This window comes from Gadus morhua, chromosome 10 (genome assembly GCF_902167405.1).
Source record: "Gadus morhua chromosome 10, gadMor3.0, whole genome shotgun sequence".
Taxonomy (NCBI): Eukaryota; Metazoa; Chordata; class Actinopteri; order Gadiformes; family Gadidae; genus Gadus; species Gadus morhua.
The window spans coordinates 7,519,512-7,541,224 of NC_044057.1; the positions used below are offsets into that span (position 1 = coordinate 7,519,512).

At 45.5% G+C, this 21,713-nt stretch overlaps 1 protein-coding gene and 1 long non-coding RNA gene across 2 annotated transcripts in view; one reads left to right on the forward strand and one right to left on the reverse strand.

Annotated features, from left to right (window-relative positions):
* Window positions 1-8,993: 8,993 nt before the first annotated feature.
* On the reverse strand, window positions 8,994-13,286 carry LOC115551920 (uncharacterized). Its single transcript, XR_003978254.1, has 4 exons — window positions 13,151-13,286; window positions 12,400-12,550; window positions 9,917-9,992; window positions 8,994-9,284 (listed from the first exon to the last, which is right to left on the reverse strand). It is a non-coding gene; the product is annotated as an uncharacterized LOC115551920 (long non-coding RNA).
* tsc22d3 (TSC22 domain family, member 3) overlaps window positions 12,667-21,713 on the forward strand; it is a 36,116-nt gene continuing 27,069 nt past the window's right edge. Inside the window, exon 1 of the mRNA XM_030367530.1 lies at window positions 12,667-13,508. Coding sequence (XP_030223390.1) covers window positions 13,168-13,508 — 341 coding nt within the window. The 5' untranslated portion in view covers window positions 12,667-13,167. The remainder of the gene's footprint in view (window positions 13,509-21,713) is intronic.

Sequence of the window (21,713 nt, forward strand, 5' to 3'; positions counted from 1 at the left end):
GTCATCGAAGGCCCCTTTCCTTCCTCTCCAAACCGATCAGGGCCACTTAAACCCGACGCAGAACCATTAAGGGATGATTATGTTACCACATTCACGCAACTCAATGACCACGCAGTCGCTTCAATGTAGTTGTGAACCTTTATGGTTCTGTGTCGGGTTGACGTGTCGCTATGCATGTGCGTGGTAAAGAGAGAACCAATAGTTCTTTATCTGTGCATGTTATTACTTTATAATTGATCTACTAATATAATTTTTAATCATGGTATGGTATGGATTCTAGCAACTTGAAATCTGAATACGACTCAAACGTTGTGCAACAAAAACAGAAGATAGGCTGCTAGTTGGAAAATTGGAAAAATACTTACCGAACAACACTTAATCCTGTTATGCTGAGGCATTTGCATTTCTGTTTCTGGATTCATCGTATGTGTTATGGTGTATGCTGCTCTTTTGTGGAACTGAGTAATCGAAATGACGCGATTGGCACGTCTCTCTGACTCTCTGCATTCTCTCAAAAATCGACCTGCGCCTGTGCGATTTTCTCTCTAAGCGTTCTCAGAACTAGATTGATCAGGATGATTGACTTTAAGGGCCTTATGGGCCAATCGTATATCTGCCTCTTGTTACAATGCCATTTATTGGCTTGCCAAGTTAATTGCAGAGGGGGCCATCCATCCATTTCCCAATGCGTTGCCGTCGGAGCCCCATCCATAGCAGCTGCACAGCACAACATCTCTGGTATATAAAGTAGACCTGATGATATTAATGTTGTTTTGGGGACTGGTATTAGCTAAACATTTGGCAGTTTATGTTTTTTATAGTTGCTTCATGTTATTGATAATGCCAATGATTCATTGTGAGCTGCTACTGTTAGTTTACGTGAGATCCTGTGAGCTGGTACTAGGATCCATCACACAGTATGTTGTTACCTCCTTGCTACTTTTCCACCTTGTCTGATTACCGTCCTGATAAGAAAAATTGACACCTGCATGTAAAGTTGCTTTGTTACGTAATAAAGATATGTATCACACACTATGACAGTTAATGGAACCTGCAGCTTTCATTGTGTGAGTTAAAAAACCTTTATCACCTCCTCCCTCATTGCTGTTGCTGGTAGAACTAGACGATTGGTCCCCAGGTCCTCCCATCCTGTGGCAGATAGGGTACCCCTTTGGTCTCCCTAGTTGCCTAGAAATGCATTTTTTGCATTGTTAAGGAGAGCTTGAAATACAAAACTTTCATTGCCAGCTAGGACTGCTTTTCCTGTTTTGTTGTGCGTTTGACTTATAAAATATCTTGATCTTGAACTTGTTAGGGTCGCTGTGTCTCTAGCCTGTACTTTGCAGACGTTCCAAACCTTCATCCTGACCACCCCAGTTCTGGTCTGATCTGGACATAGGCAGTCGGAGAAAAACAAAGTAGCACTATTGTCAGAATTGGTTTCCATCTGCACCATGTGTAGATGGTGGTCATATTTGAACATTTCACGTGCCTCGTGACGAGGCCCAACTCTTGATGGTGATGTAGATGTCTGTCGTCTTTAACCATTATGCCCCAGGCTGGGGAATTGGACATCTTGCAAATTAGGTCCAGCATCTCATCTGGGATGTCACTGCTGGTTGAGGTGGCGCTGGAGCCAGCCTTGAAGTTAATCATAATTATTATTCTTAATAACTTTTTAAAAATATATATTTTATCATGGTATTTTACTATTTTAATGTTACCGTCCTACTTTCAGTCAAAAAAATGCAACCCTGCCTCGTGCAGTGCTGAAGGAGTGGCTCATAACCGGTTCTGTTGGGCTTTGGTTTTAAGCACTCGTACATTAGCTTTAAACAACCCTCCAGTGCTTTGCTCAATGTCTATCTGGGGAGCAACGGCTTCCTCAAATGATCTTCTTAGATGAAATAACATTATTGTTGCAGACCTCATATTCAATCGCTGCACAATGTCAATCAAGTCATTATTACCTTCTCTAAACTACTCTTCTGTGCCACTGCCTACCTGTGGACTGCAGCATTCCCGTGAGTGTGTTGACAGCACCTAGCCTCTAAGCGATGGGCTACCTTGTAGGTCTATGTGGTGCAGCCAGTCAATGGTTTGAACCCACTCAGGGTCATACCAACGGCTGCTCTTTTTCTTTGACTGCCTAGAAAGCAATACAATGCTAGTTCATGTAATCCAATTCGATTTTCAACCTCTCATTCTCAGATCTGGTGCTCACCTTCCAGCCTGCTGTCCAGCTGCTCACCCTCTCTCTCTATCAGTAAACCTTGCTGGGATCTTCCTGACCCTTCTGGCTTGTTTCAATGGAAAACCTTCTATTTAATTAATATAGGTATATAGAAAATGGTTGGATATTCTATTAAACATTCAACCTCCTCCCTTATCTTCCTCTCTCCTTTTCTTTTCCAAATAGGGTATAATTGTGCCCGCCAAATTCCTCTTGAAGCTGAAAAGAAAAAAAAAATCTATATACTGAAATGAATTCAAATAGGGAGCGTCCATTCTCGCAACAAACCGCCATTATACTGTTCTTGAATGGAAAATGATAGCAAAAAGCTACAATACAAAATGCAAAAAGAAAAATACATTGGCCGCCATTGAATATAAATCCCTGTATTTATGATTTATACTGGACACACACCCCTGAGCGTCAACCCTACATCAGGGGAATGATAGAGAAGGTTCAACATGCAAGGTCGGTTTCATGACATTTAGTCACTTCCAGCGTTTGGAAACTTCACAGGAGCTGGTATATTTCTTCTAAATAGATGAAAAGCAATATTTGTGCAGTGATATCATCATGCCACTTTGCTTGTGATGTGTAGCCTATTTCTGAAATAATACAAATGTATCATCAGCATCCACATCCCTATTTGTAGGCAACCTTGAGCAAGATGTCTAAACCCTATCTGCCCAAGACGTGTTTCAATATGTTGTTGCTAGATCATCTTCTTTTGGAGGCACATTAAAGTACATATCTGCTGTACACCCTTTTGAATTTCTTTGTCAAAACATGATTAAAGTCATAATTACAACAAGACATTCTGCCTTACTTGCTGTTATGTTCATTTACTGTCTTAATATAATAATAATTTTGTGCTTCAGTGTGCTTATTGAGTGTCAAATTGAATGCAAACTCTTCATCATATGAACGTGCAACTGTATCTCCTTGGGAAAGGGAAGGAGGAATTTTATAAGATGGGATACAACTCCAGATAGGCTATTTACCGTGGAACTTTGTGAGATTAAAGACTTAAAAAGATGGCAGATGATTCACTGCATGCTTTTAGCAACAGTCGTTTCATCCCTTTGGCTCCCTAGATAATCAATACTTTATGGAATTCCTGATTACCATTTCCCTCTTTCTTGAGCGAGAAATGTTAAGTTCCAGTGAGCAAGGACAATCGCTAACACACACATAAACACGCACACACACACATGCACACGCACACACACAGATTTAGTACTCAGCTCAATATGATGCATGAATTATGCTATCACAACCATTTGGACCCTGATTAAGTGGACCATTCTTCACAGAAAAATGGGCCTGTTGAATAACGGGGGATGCATTGTGAGCTGTGCATGTCTGGCAGTGAGCACGCTCCACCGGGATAGGTGCTTTCATATCAGCCCTGGCAGACGGATCAGCACCAGATTAGTCCAGACCTCTGTTACAAGATGTGTTGCAATTTGTGGCTGGCCACCAAATATAACACAAATATTTTTTGCTAAATCCTCAAAAGGAATCAGAACAAACAAAGGCTGGGCTGGCTCACAAAAGGACGCTTCCCCCTTGTCATCATCAAACACTGCGTTATAAACCCAGCCCACGAACGAGGTCACAGCCTACTTCCTGCTTCCCAGAAGGAAGATGGTGGCTGTCCTGTAACATAAGCTAGAGTGAGATGCTGCCCCCAGAGCGTCTTCATCGGAAGTCAATCTGCCGGAGTGCGGCATTCTGTTTGAAGCTCCTCCTAAGGCTAGAGACCAAAGCTGTGGTGAGATCAAGTCTGTGAGGAGAGAACAGAAGCAGCAGAATCACCGTAGCCACACTTGGAACGCAGCATTTTTGGGACCAGTGATTCATAACTCGTTACATTTAATGACTTTCATGCTCGCTGACGTTTGACATTTGCTGGGAGACCGAAAAAAAAGCATTCCCTGTTAATGGTTCTGTTGTAAAACTGTTTAAATATGTATGTTATTTATGCACGTGCCCTGAATATAACATTTTGAGTTCCCATTCATCCCATCCAGCGAGAGATTATGGATCATTGACAGCTTCTGAAAATCCCTGTGTCGTTTTGAATATTTCAACAGCCTCCTCGTTGCTGCTGCTTAAACCAACTTAACGCAGCCCTCAGTGTGATGGTCTCCTAGGCTTTTTGTTACAGAGAAAAAAAAAAGGACCCTTCCCCCCTCAAAAGTAAGAAGTGTGTCAGAAGCTACCATCAAAGCGTGTGCACTCCTTCCAGAAACTGAAAAATAGCAAAACAATGCAGCTCCACTTCAGGTCTTTCCATGAGAATAATGTAGAACCGGCCAGAGAAGCTGCCTCTTTCCACTGTTGGCGTTCCTTCCTTCCGCACTCCGGTTCCACGAAGAACTTAAAGCTTAACAGCTTTTTTACTTCAAGATGACAACGCAACTTTGGTTTACTGCTGCGCTCTCCACAAGTCTGATTTGTGGTAGACTCTGGGCCCAGACTTTGTCCTTTGCAGTGACCAGTGTTTCCTTGACACGGAGCGGCACATTGGCAGGTGGTCCTACTGAGGCTGATCCTCCGTCGGGAGTAAGGGAGCGCCAGGGTGGGAGTGAGACAGACAGGGGTAGGAGTGAGACAGACAGGGGTGGGAGTGAGACAGACAGGGGTGGGAGTGAGATAGTGGTGATGGGAGTGAGACAGACCCTGGTGGGAGTGAGACATACCATGGTGGGAGTGAGACAAACCGTGGTGGGATTGAGACAGACAGGGGTGGAAGTGAGACAGACAGGGGTGGGAGTGAGACAGACAGACAGGGGTGGGAGTGAGACAGACAGACAGGGGTGGGAGTGAGACAGTGGTGGTGGGAGGTGGGTTATGGAAACATTGCAAGACGGGTACAGAAGTAGTATCCGTGCCATAGAATAAAATCAGGGAAAAAGTTTTGGGGTTTAAGCTAGCTGCCGGAGAGCGGGAGGTGATGAGCGCATTGTACGGGAGTCTCAGGGCTCAGCGTTGGAGAGGAGAGCGAGGCAGCACCAGAGAACAGAATGCAGACCTCAAGGTTTCCTCACAAAAGGTAATTACTGCTCTGGCTTAGCTTTCTGGACCCTATTTATTTTTCCCAGCGGCCTGCTGATACTCCCCATTGGTATGGGGTACAGTATGTCCTGGTGGTGGCACATCTCCTGGAAGGACTTAAGGCTTTACTTTGACTTCCTCTCTGTCCACAGCAATCGCTGGAGGGCAAGCACTTCTTAAAGATGGCAGGGATGGCCAATTTAATCCTCAGAGGGTGAGAGAAGCTTATGATGAGCTGCCATATCTCGCCCACCGATGAGAGGATTTGAGTTTGTGTCTGGCCCCCAATGTCGTGGCCAATCGACGCCTGAAGCGAAGGATAGAATGTCGCAACGTGTGGAAGGGGCTGCCCAGGTGGGGCACTCAGTGCAGGGATTACTCTTCATATGACTACTTATAGTGAGTGCAATATTATATTGGCCAAACACTGTAATGGTTTAGTCAGGGTAATGAACCAAATATAATACCTATACCACAAATGCATGTATGGGCCTGTTCTCTCACTTACTCACTCACTCACGCACACACACACACGCGCACACACACACACACACACACACACACACACACACACACACACGCACACGCACGGACACACACACACACACACACACACACACACACACACACACACACACACACACACACACACACACACACACACACACACACACACACACACACACACACACACACACACACACACAGACACAGTGACTTCCCTTCACCTTCCTCACCACGATGTCTTCCTTTGAAGTCTCTGCTGCTTGTATTCGGCGCCCTCTAGTTTCCATTAGGTGAAGTTCCACCTCGATACTCCCGTCCCACATGTCACGTGACTGCTGGGGCTCGTCTCTGTTTCAGCAGAACAAAATTGTTAATCAGGGTACTAGAGCGACAGAAGGGATTTGTGGAAGGTGTATTTGAGTGTGTGTGTGTGTGTGTGTATGTGTGTTTGTGTGTGTGTGTCAGAGAGAGAGAGAGAGAGAGAGAGAGAGAGAGAGAGAGAGAGAGAGAGAGAGAGAGAGAGAGAGAGAGAGAGAGAGAGAGAGAGGGAGAGAGAGAAGCACAGTGACATAGTGACACATTTGATTATCTTGAGTGTCATGTAATCGCATGAGAGACGGAGAGAGACAACTGACGAATGTGTGAGAGTGTGTGTGTTTGTGACCTACCTGCAACCCTTCAAATGTTTGGAATCACATTTGCTCCTGTGATTGGAATGATCCGAATGATTGGAAACTTCTGCTGTGAATCCGGATTTTCTTTTCTATGAGTGAATAACCAAGCTATCCGTAGTCTGATGTACTGTATAATACTCAATGTCACAGGTGTCTGGCAATTGCCAATTGAAGATTTAATTCACACCATGAGATTAACCCCTCATTAGTCAATGGTCTAATTCCTTACCTAATTACAATGTTACATGACACAATGGTGTGTGTGCAAATACAACGTGATGGTTGTCAATACAAGGGGAACAGTATGAGTTGTGAGGGCGACAGGAATCCATATGAGAGCAGTCAAGTCACAAACTCGCCTTGTGTTGCCAAACAAGAGCATTTCCCCAGATATAATAAAGGGAGAATCAATCAACACTTTTAATCATCCTTCTGCAAATGTGGCAGGTCATTTGCATAAGATCTAGGAGATGGATAATCTAGAGACAGAATAAACATGATAAATAGGTATTGGCAAGAGTGGATGTACAGAGTGGATGTTTCATTGCCTTTCTCTCTGCTGCCATTATGGACAGTATGTCGAGATCAATACCTAACCACGTGAAAATCTATTCAGGATTGATTAAATGAATAAAATTAAATTGTATTTGTAGAGTCCTTAATCACCATTACAGTCTCATAACAGGGGAGTTATGACACTCCCCTGACCGAAGCCCCCACAAGGGCAAAAGCTCCCTTAATCAGCAAGCAATAAGTCTAGAGAAGGGTGGGGTTCCCTCCTTCCAGGGACGGTCAGGAGTGCAATGGGTGCCATATTTGGCATACATACAGGCAAAACATATTATATTGATGATGGGGTGCTGGCCAGTTAACCATAAGGAGAGAACTAGGCATCCATTTGCAGTCACCGCAAGATGATGGAACAGACAGAATAATGAATTAGAAGGGAAAAAGTACATAGTAGACTGCTACTAATTTAGTAACTGCACAAACAACAGCAAGAACAAAGCAAGAGCAATCGATATTTACATCGCCTCAGTATCGTTTTCCCCACCCCTATGTTCCAAATGAAAGGCTGTAGAGGTGCGTTTTTAGCTTGGCTTTGAATAGGTCGACAGAATCAGTTTTCCTGATTACAGGTGCAAGCTATTCCATAGATAGGGCGCTCGATAGGCAAATGCTCTCTGTCCAGACGACTTTTTTCTCCCGAAGACCGGAGGGCCGTGAAATGATGAGGTCCTTCAGGTATGATGGATGGTATGAATGGTTTATAACTGTATGTTTCCATCATAACATTATTGGAGTGGTCTAATCGAATGGGTCAAACTCTTTTTAAGAGAGCAAAAATGCTATCTTATCATTTCAGATTCAACCGATTAAATTATCTTTCAGTGTATGTTGATCTGTTAGCCTTTGGACACAAAGGGACAACAAATTAGTCTAAATCTATGCTTGTGTCTCTTACTTTGGAAGAAAGAAAAACATGAATGTTAAATGAATCCATTGGTGGTATTTGCTCTCTAGTGAAATTATTATCTTTTGTTAACTTTATCTTTCCTTTCCATATTGAAATATGAGATATTACAGTTTATACACACAATCACATACCGACGGCGGAGGCAAGGGCGCCAATAAGCTAATTGGGAGCAGTCAGGCTGAGGCGTATTGCTCAGGGACACCTCGACACTCAGCTAGAAGGAGCCGGGGATCAAACTAGCAACCTTCTACTAGTTACCATCCCAATCGCTCTACCTCCTGAACAAAGCCAACCCCTTATATTCTATCCTAGTATTCTACCCTTAGTATAAGCGGAATGATTTATTATATGGACCCCAATCAATACATAGGCAAATGATTACTTGTGCCTCTGTGGAAAACCCTGGTATTTTCCTACAGAGAAGATGAGGGGTTCCCTGTTGTCTGAAACAGTAAGACTTCATGTTTTATTTGTTTTTTCGTCTGCTGAACAATCCTCCTTTTTATCTTCTTCTCATCACACGCTCACCAAACAAAACCTTACTTCCTCAGTGGACACATTAACACGTGGTGATGACCAATGATAGCCAATCATCTTCCTCTCTCTCTTTTTCTCTCTAGCCAGTGAGCCATCTGTAACAGATGGGATCAGAGTCATGGGGTGGAAGGCTGTTGGCCCCAAGCAACAGCCATTTATAACTCATAATCCAAAAACCATATTCTGATTCATAGGATCTCTCTCTCTGAACCCAAATTCCTGTAAAAGATGAAAGAGTTGAAATTGTGTGACAATATCAAGATGTTCTGTGTATTTTGGCTCAAGTAAGACATTTTAAGTAATTTAGGGCTCTTCTTATCGGTTAACCAGCCTCAATCCGAATTCTTCTATGAGATGTCATAGTTAATATTCCATGTCCTTCACAACTTCCCAGAAGCCTTAGCTCTTTCACCAGCTTTAGTGCCACCTCACATTGATTTAGTTTTGTAATGGGGGGGGGGGGGTTAGGCAGAACCCAAGTGCAGGGACAGACAACAGTTGAGGACAGTTTCAAGGATTTAATCCGGTACAGGATCGGGCAGGCAGAGAGCAGACAGTAAGTCACCGACAGGTGGGCAGGGAATCATCGGGGGGTCAGCAGGCGAGGGGTCAGCAAGGGAGGGCAGACAGGCAGCCGAGGAGCAGGAAACAGGGAAGCAGACAGGCCGGCAGGGACTCGACAACAGGCGGGTGGTCAGACAGACGAGGGTTCGGAAACAGGCAGGATCAGCGTTGTAGAAACAGTTCAGGAGTTGCGGGAAAGCTCTGTGAGTAACAAGAGACGATCTGGCAGAGACTGAGGGGAGAGAGAGGATTTATATAGAGGGAGCACAGGCGAAGGTGGTTGAGCTAATTAGAGGAGATCAGGGTGGCAGGCAGGTGAATGGGAAAACCAGGGGCGGACCATGACAAGTATGCTCACTTCTCTTGATGATTTCTGCAAACATTTACCTAGTCTAAGTGCTAACTTTTATAAAGTTGAAGAGTTGAGTTTTTACATAAGTTGTGCGTTGTTGTCCGAGTTCCATTATCCAATGATCCAATGCCCTATCCAATATTGCTTTTCTTAAGAAAAGCTAAACTATTAGCTTTGGTAAAGGTCAAATCAAATGCAGTTGATCGCCTGCTTGATCCACAGAAGAACTAAAATTACACCAAACTAAAACTATAACAAAAGGAATTGTCCCTAAAGTTATTTTTTTTGTCAACCAGGTCAAGGACAAGTATAGCACATGCACACACTTACGCACGCACACACACACACACACACACACACACACACACACACACACACACACACACACACACACACACACACACACACACACACACACACACACACACACACACACACACACACACACACGCACAAACAATACTAGCAACTCCTTTGGTCATTTAGAAACAACAAACAACACTCCAACCTACTGGCCCAGGAGCTCCAAGGGCCGAGTTAAGATTGCTTAACCTCTTGGGGGGATCACAGTCCAGCCAGATGGTGGATCTGCCCAGGAAACACAGAAGAAAAGACATGATAGTTACAAGGGGGACTGATTCTAGATTCAAGATGTTTAATTCACCAAATACCAAACAACAATGCAGGATAATTTCACAGACATTAATATATATATATATATATATATCTATATATATCTATATATATATATATATATATATATATATATATATATATATATATATATATATATATATATATATATATATATGTTTAGATTAAAAAATAAAATATAATACTATAGTCAAATAAATTAATAATTAATGAATAATTCTGGTTCTGATTACTTGCTAGTGCTAACGTTATGGGTGCACCTGTAGCTGGTGACTTGATGAAGAAGTGAGTCCTACTGCTACAACACTAACACTCTCACTCTATACTATAAGGCTGGATTCATGGACATCCAGGACATGTCATTCCAAGTGAGTGAGTGTGAAGCCAGTGGAAACACAAATCCATCAGAAATATATATCAAATATTTTTAAAAGCATTATAGCTGTTCAAACACTATAATCAATACACACTATGATCAACAATATCATTCACTGCAATTATATTGTTCAATATGTAAACCCATTTCCGGATTGATTTTAGATATGACTCACACAGTCAAAATGTAAACATGAAGACTTTGATAATTCACCCTCATCACATCGCACTTAATTTTATTTTGTCATCCCAATAATATGTAATTAAGCATTGCAATGATGGAACATAACCAAAAACGTTTTGTTTTCCAAGTCCATATACAATATTCCATTAGATGAATACATTTAAAACGTTTTTTGATACCTGTGTTTTGTAAACCAATGTTTTGACCTAGTGACAATCACAGCTCAAAGTATTAATCCAAATGCTTTTGAAGGTTCTAATGATCTACTTCTGCCTGTTTCCTGTATTCCAACCCCAGGCGACCACTAGAGGGCAGCATTGGCACGAACATGTCACGCTTTGCAATACACCCAGAATGACCCAGCAACTCCAAACCACAGCCTGAGGTTATTATTACACACTCAATAAAGCAATATTCTGCCATTCTCACTGCCTAATTGATCCCGTTGCTCCCCAAACAACGCGTGCCGTGGGGTGTGACGTTCTGTGGCCACAGCGGTTCGCTGCAGACGGTCAGTGCCATTTATCATGATCTCGTTGCTGTGTTATTCACTTGGTGGCCATCTGCGGACAGCATGCAATGCCCTCGCTGGTCAACGGTCAAGGTCAGGGCCCCTGAAGCCGTCTGCGGCTGTCAACACATCGCCTTGCTCTCGGGCCCTGAGAAATCCTCAAGATAAAGGGGGGGGGGGGGGGGGGGAGGGTCGTTGGGACGTGGCCTTTCCAAAAGTCTCTCTCTCTCTCTCTCTCTCTCTCTCTCTCTCTCTCTCTCTCTCTCTCTCTCTCTCTCTCTCTCTCTCTCTCTCTCTCTCTCTCTCTCTCTCTCTCTCTCTCTCACAAACACACACACACACACACACACACACACACACACACACACACACACACACACACACACACACACACACACACACACACACACACACACACACACACACACACACACACACACACACACACACACACACACACACACACACACACACGCACGCACACACACCTGAAATGCTTCTTCTATACACACAGGTCTGTTTATCACCTCATCAGAATTGCTTATGGTTAGGGGAAATAGTCTGTAATTACTTGCTCAATTACCATTCTCTTCCCTCCGACAAGAACAAAGTCCATTGCGCAGCCGAAGGGTGCATCAGCTCACCTGACAGCGGTCCTCACCTGCTGCCAAGGTGTAGCTTAAGGCTTTACCACAACACAAACATGTAAACCACTTTGTCGGCTTGATTAATTGACTTAGATATTAGTAGCCTACCCAGATAATAGGCTTAATACATTAATGTAGGCCTTTGTATAGCTTAAAGTCCTAGGCCTATTTATAACAAATGGTGTGACAATATTGCCGGTAATCCGTGCATTTGCGGCAATTCGTAGAAGGGCTTTCCCTAATTTGATTTCAAAACCACGATGGTGATTGAGAACATAACTCGTTATTCAACAAATCATCGCGATAGAAAAGTTATCGATAGAAAAGCGCGGGTTCTCCGCGAAACCCTTTGTTGAGCTGTCAGCCTGTTTGAGAGGCGTAGAATAGTGGATCAGCGTCCCCGCTCTCGTGCAAGGCATCCAGCGTCTCTCGTCTCGAGGTCGCCTCGTGAACCAGGGGCGGGGCCGAAACTCGCGCGCGCTGTCTCGGTCCCGCCCCGCGTTCTCGCCGCCTCTCAGTGGAGCCGTACTCCACGGCAGAGGAGGTGCGCCTTGCAGCCGCGCCTACTTTTACAAATCACAGGGATTCCCCAACCGCCGCAATTCCTAGTGTTTCTATTCACACCTCCCCTCGGTCCCAGCGGGGCTCCTCCCCTCGGTCCCAGCGGGGCTCCTCCCCTCGGTCCCAGTGGGGCTCCTCCCTCTGTCTCCAGGTGCCTCCCTCTGTCTCCTCCCTCTGTCTCCAGGCTCCTCCCTCTGTCTCCAGGCGCGCTAGACTGCCAAGAGAAAAAATAAGTGTAGCAAAAAAAAAAAAAAAGCTTCTGGGTTTTGATTTCAAGCACAACCCCTGCTGGATCGCTATGGGTGTGTGCGGGGCGTCTCTCTCTCTCTCTCTCTCTCTCTCTCTCTCACTCTCTCTCTCTCTCTCTCTCTCTACAGGAGCAGCACACCAGCGCTGCAGTGTCAACCCTGAACGGAAGGCTACAGGGAAGGCAGAGCCGAAGCAGGGGAACTCAGGGAGACCGACAGCAGCCAGGACAGCAGAGTCAGGCAGCTTTAGACAGAGTGAGGCAATTGAGTGAGGCTGCAGAGTGAGGCAGATTGAGGCAGCAGAGTGAGGCAGAGTGAGGCAGAGTGACCACGCTCTCAGCCAGGAGCCAAGCGTGCCTCTTAGAGCTCCTGTTGACATCCCAGTGGACACGCGAGGGGGAACGCTCAACACCCTCAGCCTGCCCTGCCCAGCCCGGGAGGATCCCACCCTCCACCTCCACTTTGTTCCAGCCCCCCGGGAGAGCAGGAGACCCCCCTCCCCTTGTCCCCCGATACAGCTGTAAGGGCCCTCTCTCCAGCCCCCTCCATTTCATCCATCTCCTCACCTGTGCTCCTGGAGGTGATGTCCGAGGATGCCTGCCGCTCCCCGGTCGGCCTGGACTGCTGCAGCTGCTGCCTGGACCTGGCCAGCGGCAGCGACTACCCCGGGACCCCTGCCGGGGCCAGGGGGGGCCCGCCGGGGTCAGGGCCACCCGGCAGCCCCCTCAGCCCCAGCGTCAGCCACTTCCGCCAGCTCCGGGAGCAGCTGGTGTACGAGAACCTCAACGCGGACAAGCTGAGGAGCATCATGAGGCAGGACTCCCTGGAGGCGGTGGTCCGGGACCCCTGCTTCTTGCTCAACGAGGGCATCTGCAACCGCAACATCGACCAGACACTGCTCTCCATCCTGCTCTTCTTTCACAGGTAGGTCTGGCCTCCGAGGAGGAGGAGGGGTCACCTCACCCCCCCCCCCCCCGATACCCCCCCTCACACAGCATTACGCACACACACCCACACCCCCCTACACCATCCCTGTGGATCGCTGTCGGAGTGGGTTGATAATGGGGTTTTGTGATTGTTTCTCGTTAAAGTGTTCTTTCTCCAGCGCTTTCTTCAGTGTATTTATTCCGTAAACACTATGCGCTGCGACTGCAGAGAGAGTGTTCTCTGGGTTCAGTGAGTTGTTTCGTTGGATGGGGTGTGACTCACCGGGCAGCGTGGCAGTTCCTCAAGGCCTCGTGTCTAAAGACTTTTGGATTTGTAAATGTTTTCCAAATATTCACAAGGATCAAATGCAGGACACTGCACATGGCAGACATCGCTGTCTGCTGTACTACAATACTGCAATACGTACTCATTTAGCACTGAAGTCTGAGGAGGTTTTTATTTGGCGATGTTTGTACGTTTTATGAAAGTATGCCAGGGGTGAATTTGAATGTTGTGTTTGTCTTTCCATTTCTGGTTGAGAACATTTGCCTCATAAACGTGATAGGAACAGCAGATACAAGGCAGTGCTGTGTGCGAGGGAATGCTCGTCTCACTGTAGTGCTTGTGCTGCGTGAGGTAAACCTGAGGTCAATGTGCCATCTCTTCCTGAACACGGTGCTATCATATATTAACCTTTGCAGGAACTCTGATGTGTCATTCTATAATTATGTTTTATACGGGCATCCCTGATGAAATGATCAGAAGCAACCATGTTTACCAACAAAGCATGGCTTCTGTTTCCATACACTTATGAGTATTAAACACACATGAACATGGTCAACAAGGGACCTCCGGTTGCATGTTGGGGGCAGAATACACAGGCATTATCAAGGTCATGGTGGTGTGTTCCCCGGGGATGTCTGTGTTTACGGACTGCCTTGTGTATTGTGCGTGAGGAATGTACAGGGGTATGTGCAGGGGTTTGTTGACTTCCTCCAGCCTAGCTGCGGTTTAGAGCAGATGGTTGAAACATATCTAGAATATAACGCAGAAAATATATGTATTTTAATGGCTGTGCTGTAGAGCCATAGAGGGACTCTGTCAGTTAGGCTCTAAAGGGGAAGCTTATAAGATATTGAGAATACACTCACTGTAACTGTTGCATATAAAGTAATACACAGTTGTGCTTTAGCATCAGTTACAGACACCATCCTAGAAGTACTTACACCCACCCACCCACCCACACACCTGTGCCTCCGTTTTCATTAGTTACCTTTATAATACTTTGCCTGAGAGCATTCTGTTTAGGTGATATCCTATCATCATAGTGGCCGTTTAATGTATGCTGTGTGCGTTTGTTTGTGTGTATGTGCGTGTGTTTCTTTGTGCATGTATTCTTGTGTGCATGTGTTTATGTGTGTGTTTGTGTGTGTGAGTGTGTGTTTGTGTGCGTGTGTGTGTGTGTGCTTGTGTGCGTTTGTGTGTGTGTGTTTGTTTGTGTGTTTGTGTGTGTGTGTGTGTGTGCTTGTTTGTGCGTGTGTGTGTGTGTGTGTGTGTATGTCTGTGTATGTGCGTGTGTGCATGTACAGTATGTATGTGTGTGCTTCCAACACAACTGTTGATGTTGGTGTTACAATAGAGCACGTTTAGCTGGGAGTGGAATCCATTACCAGGGGTCAATTAAAACAGTTTTCACTCCCACGCTCCTGCCCATTAGGGTCTATAAAGTCATTTGGCTGATTGCTGCTGTGTGTTTATGAGGATTAGGATGCACTGTGCACGTACAACTGCCAATTGGCTTGTTCATTTGGCAGCAGGCTTGCCAGTGACTTCAGCCTCAAATTAACGCTCACCACACCACAGTCCCATAAAGCTGTGAGCGACGTTCTGCTCATGAACCCGACCATCAGCAGAGGCCTGGCCTCTGGGAACACCCGCAGTCGCTGCATTCTGTTTATCGGAAACAGTAGAAACGACCGAGCCCTTCTAGGAAACTGCAACAGTGGTGCCGGAACCTCAGATGAAATGTTTGTCGTTATACAATCGTAATCCTGAATGTAGGGAATTGATATGATCCCTAATGGTTTCTGTTGTTCTAAAGTTGGCCGAGGTGAGAAGGCTGAATCTAGGTGTTCTATTAGTTCTTCCTCGAACATTCCTTTGGCAGAACAAGGCCTGGTTACATTTTAACGTGTTGGATCGCGTGTCGACTGGTGGGCTCCGCGGCTGTGTGGCTCTCAGGGCTATTGTAATCATTCAGAGATGATAACAAGATAGTGAACTTGAGAAGACAGTACTGCAGGACAGTAAAACTCAAGTTTATAATGTACAGTAATTTTTACGGTTGGCTTCAAAACCAATAACTTACTGGTTATGTTTATGAACACACATACACATACAAACTCAGACATCAACACACACACACAGGCTTACTGAGTAAATTTCCCTTCCAATGGAAAAGTTTTTCCCCATGTGCTCCGTTATGTAACGCCTCACTCATGGTGCTATTAATATGGACACCTTTTACACGGGTGACATAGAGCAGCTGAGTTCACCAGAAGAACATTCTGTGCTTCATTTATTTATGATAGCGAGGGTGTGGCCCCGATAGGACAGAGAACAACAGGGTCAAGAAACGGTTGTACACACACACTCTGGCGCCTGTTCCAGCGAGGACTGGTGAGTAGAGTCAGAGGACAAAGTACACAACACAATTTCGCTCCGGGACAAGGTCAGCCCGCCACTCTGGATACCTTTCAAGTCATAGAAGAATTATTGATTGGTTTTCCTCACACCTTCAATGCGGCCCGGGGGAACAGGTTTTCTGGTATGTAGCGCAGAAAATCCTAACGCAAACAAGGGCTTTCTTGTCCTTGTTCTGAGGTTGTGGTCGAGCTGTCAAGGGGACAGTGGATTGTGTCATGTATGCAAACAGCATTAAAGGCTAATCAAAACTTGGAGGTGTTTAACCTTTTTATTTTCTTTTGTGTGCTCAACAATGTAGTTTGCTAGTAACACACACACACACACACACACACGCGCGCGCGCACACGCATGGACACACACACACACACACACACGCACACACACACATACACGCGCACGCAGGCACACACACACACACACACGCACGCACGCACGCACGCACGCACGCACGCACGCACGCACGCACGCACGCACGCACGCACACACACACACACACACACACACACACACACACACACACACACACACACACACACACACACACACACACACACACACAAAAAGCTGAGACATATCATGCAAGCACATGAGTAAAGAGGCCCAACTCTTAAGTCTCTGCTTGTAGACGTGCAACCTTGCCCTGGCCCTGCTGTGACCCTCGGTGCCTGGCCGTGCCAGCTCTAATGTTTGCCTGACAAACAGACGCCTTAGTGGGAACATTCTGTCCCTGAAACTCCCTCTGGAGTGGGAAATATGGACACAGGATCACGTGACAATGTTCACTGAATTGTCCCTCGGTCAATATTACAACTAATGATCCGATACTTGGATTCCAAGCATGTGCCCTCCCTGTGCAGAGTTTCTTTGATGCCGTAAGGCATCCACCAACAATGCCCACGTGCACAGGCCTAATGGACACGTGCATGCAGGTACTTCAACTTGTGTTGATGTGAATGCAATTCTATGCACAGTGCACAGTCCACACTTTTCTTTGGAACAATCCTCTGCCCTTTGGATGTCAGGTTGAGAGTATGTCACGCATATATACGTGAGAAAGAAAGACACATTTATGCGCACGCACACAAACACATGCACACACACACACACACACACACACACACACACACACACACACACACACACACACACACACACACACACACACACACACACACACACACACATGCATGCAAACACACAGACATGCACGCACACACATATGCATGAAAGCATACACGCACATGAAAGCACACACACACACACACACACTCACACATGCATACATGCAAACACACACACAAACACACACACACACACACACACACACACACACACACACACAGACACACACACACACACACACACACACACACACACACACACACACACACACACACACACACACAAACTCACACACAGTTGCACAGTTGTAATCCTTTTCTGTTGATCTAACACAGTTTCTTACTCGGCTGAAGCTTGCAGGAGTTCATACATTTTTCAAATATTTCCGTTCTTCTTCGGCTAGACTTGTGATGAAAGCGCTGCCGGGGCTGAGGGCTGTGTCCTCATGCTGAGGTCACGGGAGAAAATAGGGTTCTCTTTTTGCCTTTAAATAAACATAAGAGTTGCTAAGCAATCGTTTCGACACATTGGCTGATTGAGTCAGATTATCGCTACATAAAGTAAAAAACCTTTCCAGGGTCACATGATAGAGTTGAATTTGTGATGTTAGGTGTATTTTAACTTAGGGAAAAATGTTTGTTTCCAGATAACGTCAAATACAGAGATATGTATAGAGACGTGAAAACAGCCTGGTGTCAATGACGTTTCACAGGATTATTATGAGGATGTTTCCACACTTGGCTTTCGGGTCAGGTGTCGTTCGTCATAATGGCTGCAAAGTGGAAAATAATAAACATGGAAAGAAAAAGTGTGAAACGGCAAATGGAACCAAATATTGGTTTTCAAAGAGGTGTCGGGGCAAAAAATTAAAATAGTGACTCCGGTAATGGGCTTGAACTTGGCAAACATTTCTGAAGTAAAGGGAAGTTCAATATGCTGAGAAAACATTCTGCATTTGACTTTTTGTTTAGAAAGTAGGGTAAGCGGTGCGCCCGTTAACGAGTGGTTGGCTCGTTAATGAGGGTACTCGTTAACCGTAACGAGGGGACATCTCTGTCCAGAAGAAGAGGAACGGTAAAGCTGTGTTGTCCTAGTTTAGACGGTTGGCACTGGGGAGAGGGGCATACTGGAAGCGATGTGCTAAGGGACGGGCAGAGTGGTTGGCTACTGTGAGAATGATCATCTACTTCTTTATTTTGACAAGGGATTTAAATTCGTTTTTCAAATTATCTGTCAACATTTGTAGGTTTAAGAAACCGTACAGTTCTTCTGAACTTGCTTAATTAAACTAATTTTCAAACCTCTACATGCATTGCCCAAATCAGCCCACTCCAACGAGTATGCTCCAACAAAAGGTTTACTAATTTAAAATGTAATTATAGTATTAAATGTCGTCATACGTAATAACACTGTCCCAGTATGTGCTTTTAACATAGTGGGACTTTAACTAGAGAGAAGAACACTGAACTGTCAAAACACTCCACCACAATTCACCAGCTCACAGATCTCCCTCCACATCACACCTGTTTATTCTCCCTTGTGACACACCACGGGTGAAATGGGGTGAGCGATGTACGTGTTCTTAGGTTCCGTCTGAGAGACCCCCCAGGGAGCAGGGACGGGAGGAACTCGTTAGACATCAAACCATGACATGACGCTGTTTGGGCGATAAAAGCTTACAAACCAGAAGACTGCATAACTTTGAAATCAATCGTCACACCAACAACCCAAACAGCGAGTCACACGCTACTTCAAACAGACTCTCGGTCGGTTTGAACGGCGAGTTGGCGTTCACACAAAAAATAAAAAGTTTATAGTGAACTTTGTCTTAACGATACTCTATGTTTTATTGATTGATTGGGATTATTTGGTTTGTTTTGTTCTGCCAGAGCAGTACTGCTTTGCCTCTCATGCGTGCAATCCAGTTTCTTCTACGCTCTTCCTGTCCGTGAGTCAGACGGCTCATTTACACTTCCATCAGACATGTGTCCAAACAAACGGCGCGCTGCTCCTGAGAGAGGCAGCAGAGGGTTCTGTTTGCAGACGTCCGCCCTGATCCCAGTGACCCTGAACTGTGGACACACAGGGGAGTCCTCCGTTGACCGAGGGCTGTGTACGGGATACGGCCGACCGTCAACACCACTCCGGGACCAGGGCCGATTGCATAACCTCCATGAGCTACAGGTGCTAGCGGTGGAGTCCCATGTAAACAAAGGGGGGATTAGAGAGAAGGAGAAAGAGTGAAGAGGATGGCCATGTAGGATGAGGACAAAGCACCCACGCACCCACGGGTGCGTGGGTGGGGGGGTGGGGGGGTGGAGGAATGCCGGGGATGGTGGCAAACAAAAGCTGTCAAGGGAAAGTCGGAACAATGTTGTGAAAGAGAAGGGGCGAGAGAAAGACAAACAAACACACACAGACAGACAGACACACTTAAACAACTCAAACACACACAGACTAACACAACCCACAGAGTACAAACTACAACACTGTAGTTCAGAGACAAAACATATAATTTGCTGCCCTAAACCAAGGATGGTTTGAAACATAACATTGAGTTATTTTTGTGTTTTGTGCAGAAAAAAATGTCAGACTCAGCATTCAACACTCAATTTAATATTTTCACACAAAGTGAGCCTATCATTTCAACAGTTGATGATGACAAAGGTCTGATCCCAACGCCAGAGTGAGGACTCTGTGCTAAAGGTCACCTCCTCTACAGGCAGGTGTGTGTTGTGTACAAGTGGAACCACTTAACGTCTTGGTTTTTATAGGTTGTTTAAAGGGCAGCCCCCCCCCCCCCCCCCCTGTCTCCTACATCTTCTTGTTGTGTGTAACTTCTGTAGAATGATGTAAACAGCGTTTCCCAACACTAAACCCTCCAACGTTGTGTTGCTCTGTTGCTCTGCAGTGTGCGGTGGTTCATCGACAGGCCCTTCAGGCTATGGCTGCTCCAGTGTGCGATGGTACACGAACAGGCCCTAAGGGTTGCTTCACATAGAGAGGGAAACAATAAAGGCAGGGGCTATGCAGTAATGGCTTTCTAATAGAATTCTGTCAGAGTGACTACCTTGTTGTGACGGGGTGAGGTGGTTACCTTGGAACGGCACCAGAAGATGGCTGCTCTGGAAGAGCTGTTGTTAAATTGTTGTGTATGTCCTTCCTGTGTGTGCCTGTGTATCTGTGTGTGTCTGTCTGTGACAGTGTAATGAACTTAGCGTTGCACTTTGTGGAATGAACAACAATAGAAACGCATGTCTCCCCTCTTCCCCCTCCCCACACCACCCGCCACGCACACTCTTACACACACAAACAATGTGTTAACTGCATTGATTGCACGCCAATTACCATTGTCTGCTGTAGAGTGTGTGTGCTCGTCAGGAGGGGCCCCAGCTGGCTGGACCACACCCTGGTGAGCGGCTCCTAACCTGCAGACTACTGCTGTCATCACCGGGCGAGCCGCAGTAAACACACCTTCAGCAGGGCTGGCGAAACTGGACAAAAATAACGTTAGAATATTCCTACTAAAGAAAATACACAGGTTCAAACAATAATCAGAAATGGGAATTGGGTTGGGAACTCTCCATCTTTCTAACACCGATATTGTTTCATTATTTTTATTTTATTTGTTTCCACTTGTTCTGTCTGTCCTCAGCGGCTCAGGCTTGCGTGCGATTACTAATACTACGATCACTACTATGATTACTACTACTGCGATTACTACTACTACTAAACCTTGGGAGCGCTTTTTATATTTTTGCCCCATTCCAAAATATGTTTTCATTATTTCTTTGCAGTTCAAATTCATGTTTGAATTGACTGACTATTGGTCGACAGCACTTCTTCAGAGCTCTACACCTAGAGCCCTGAACCACCCACACTATCCTTCATCCACCTCATGGATATTCATCCCCTAATTCAACATGATCATAGAGTTGATTTGATTTATCTTGGTTTCATTACACCATTACACATCCATTTCTCCGCCCGCTCTCTAACTCGTAAATGTCGAGTTTCCATCACACTCCAGGGAGTCGCCGGGGTGAACAAACCCTCCGTTGAGACGACAACAACAACGCCTTAAGTTTGTTTAGAGTTCAACTTTGACAGACTGTCTGTCTTTTCCACTGCGGGTTCCTGGGGTTTAATCCGGACTCGCTTGGTGGAAGACTGGGTTTGACTCCAGGAGTTATGTAATGAGACAGACACAGTGGACCTATTCATTCATTCTATGCAGCAGAACAACCCCCCCAATTAAAACGTATAGAAAAAAAAAATGGTACCTGCCCTTAACAAAAAGGATTAGTTAAGTTGTAATCCTCTGAGTCGTTGTGATGGGAACACAGGGTGTATCTCACTTATTGTTCTCCGCTC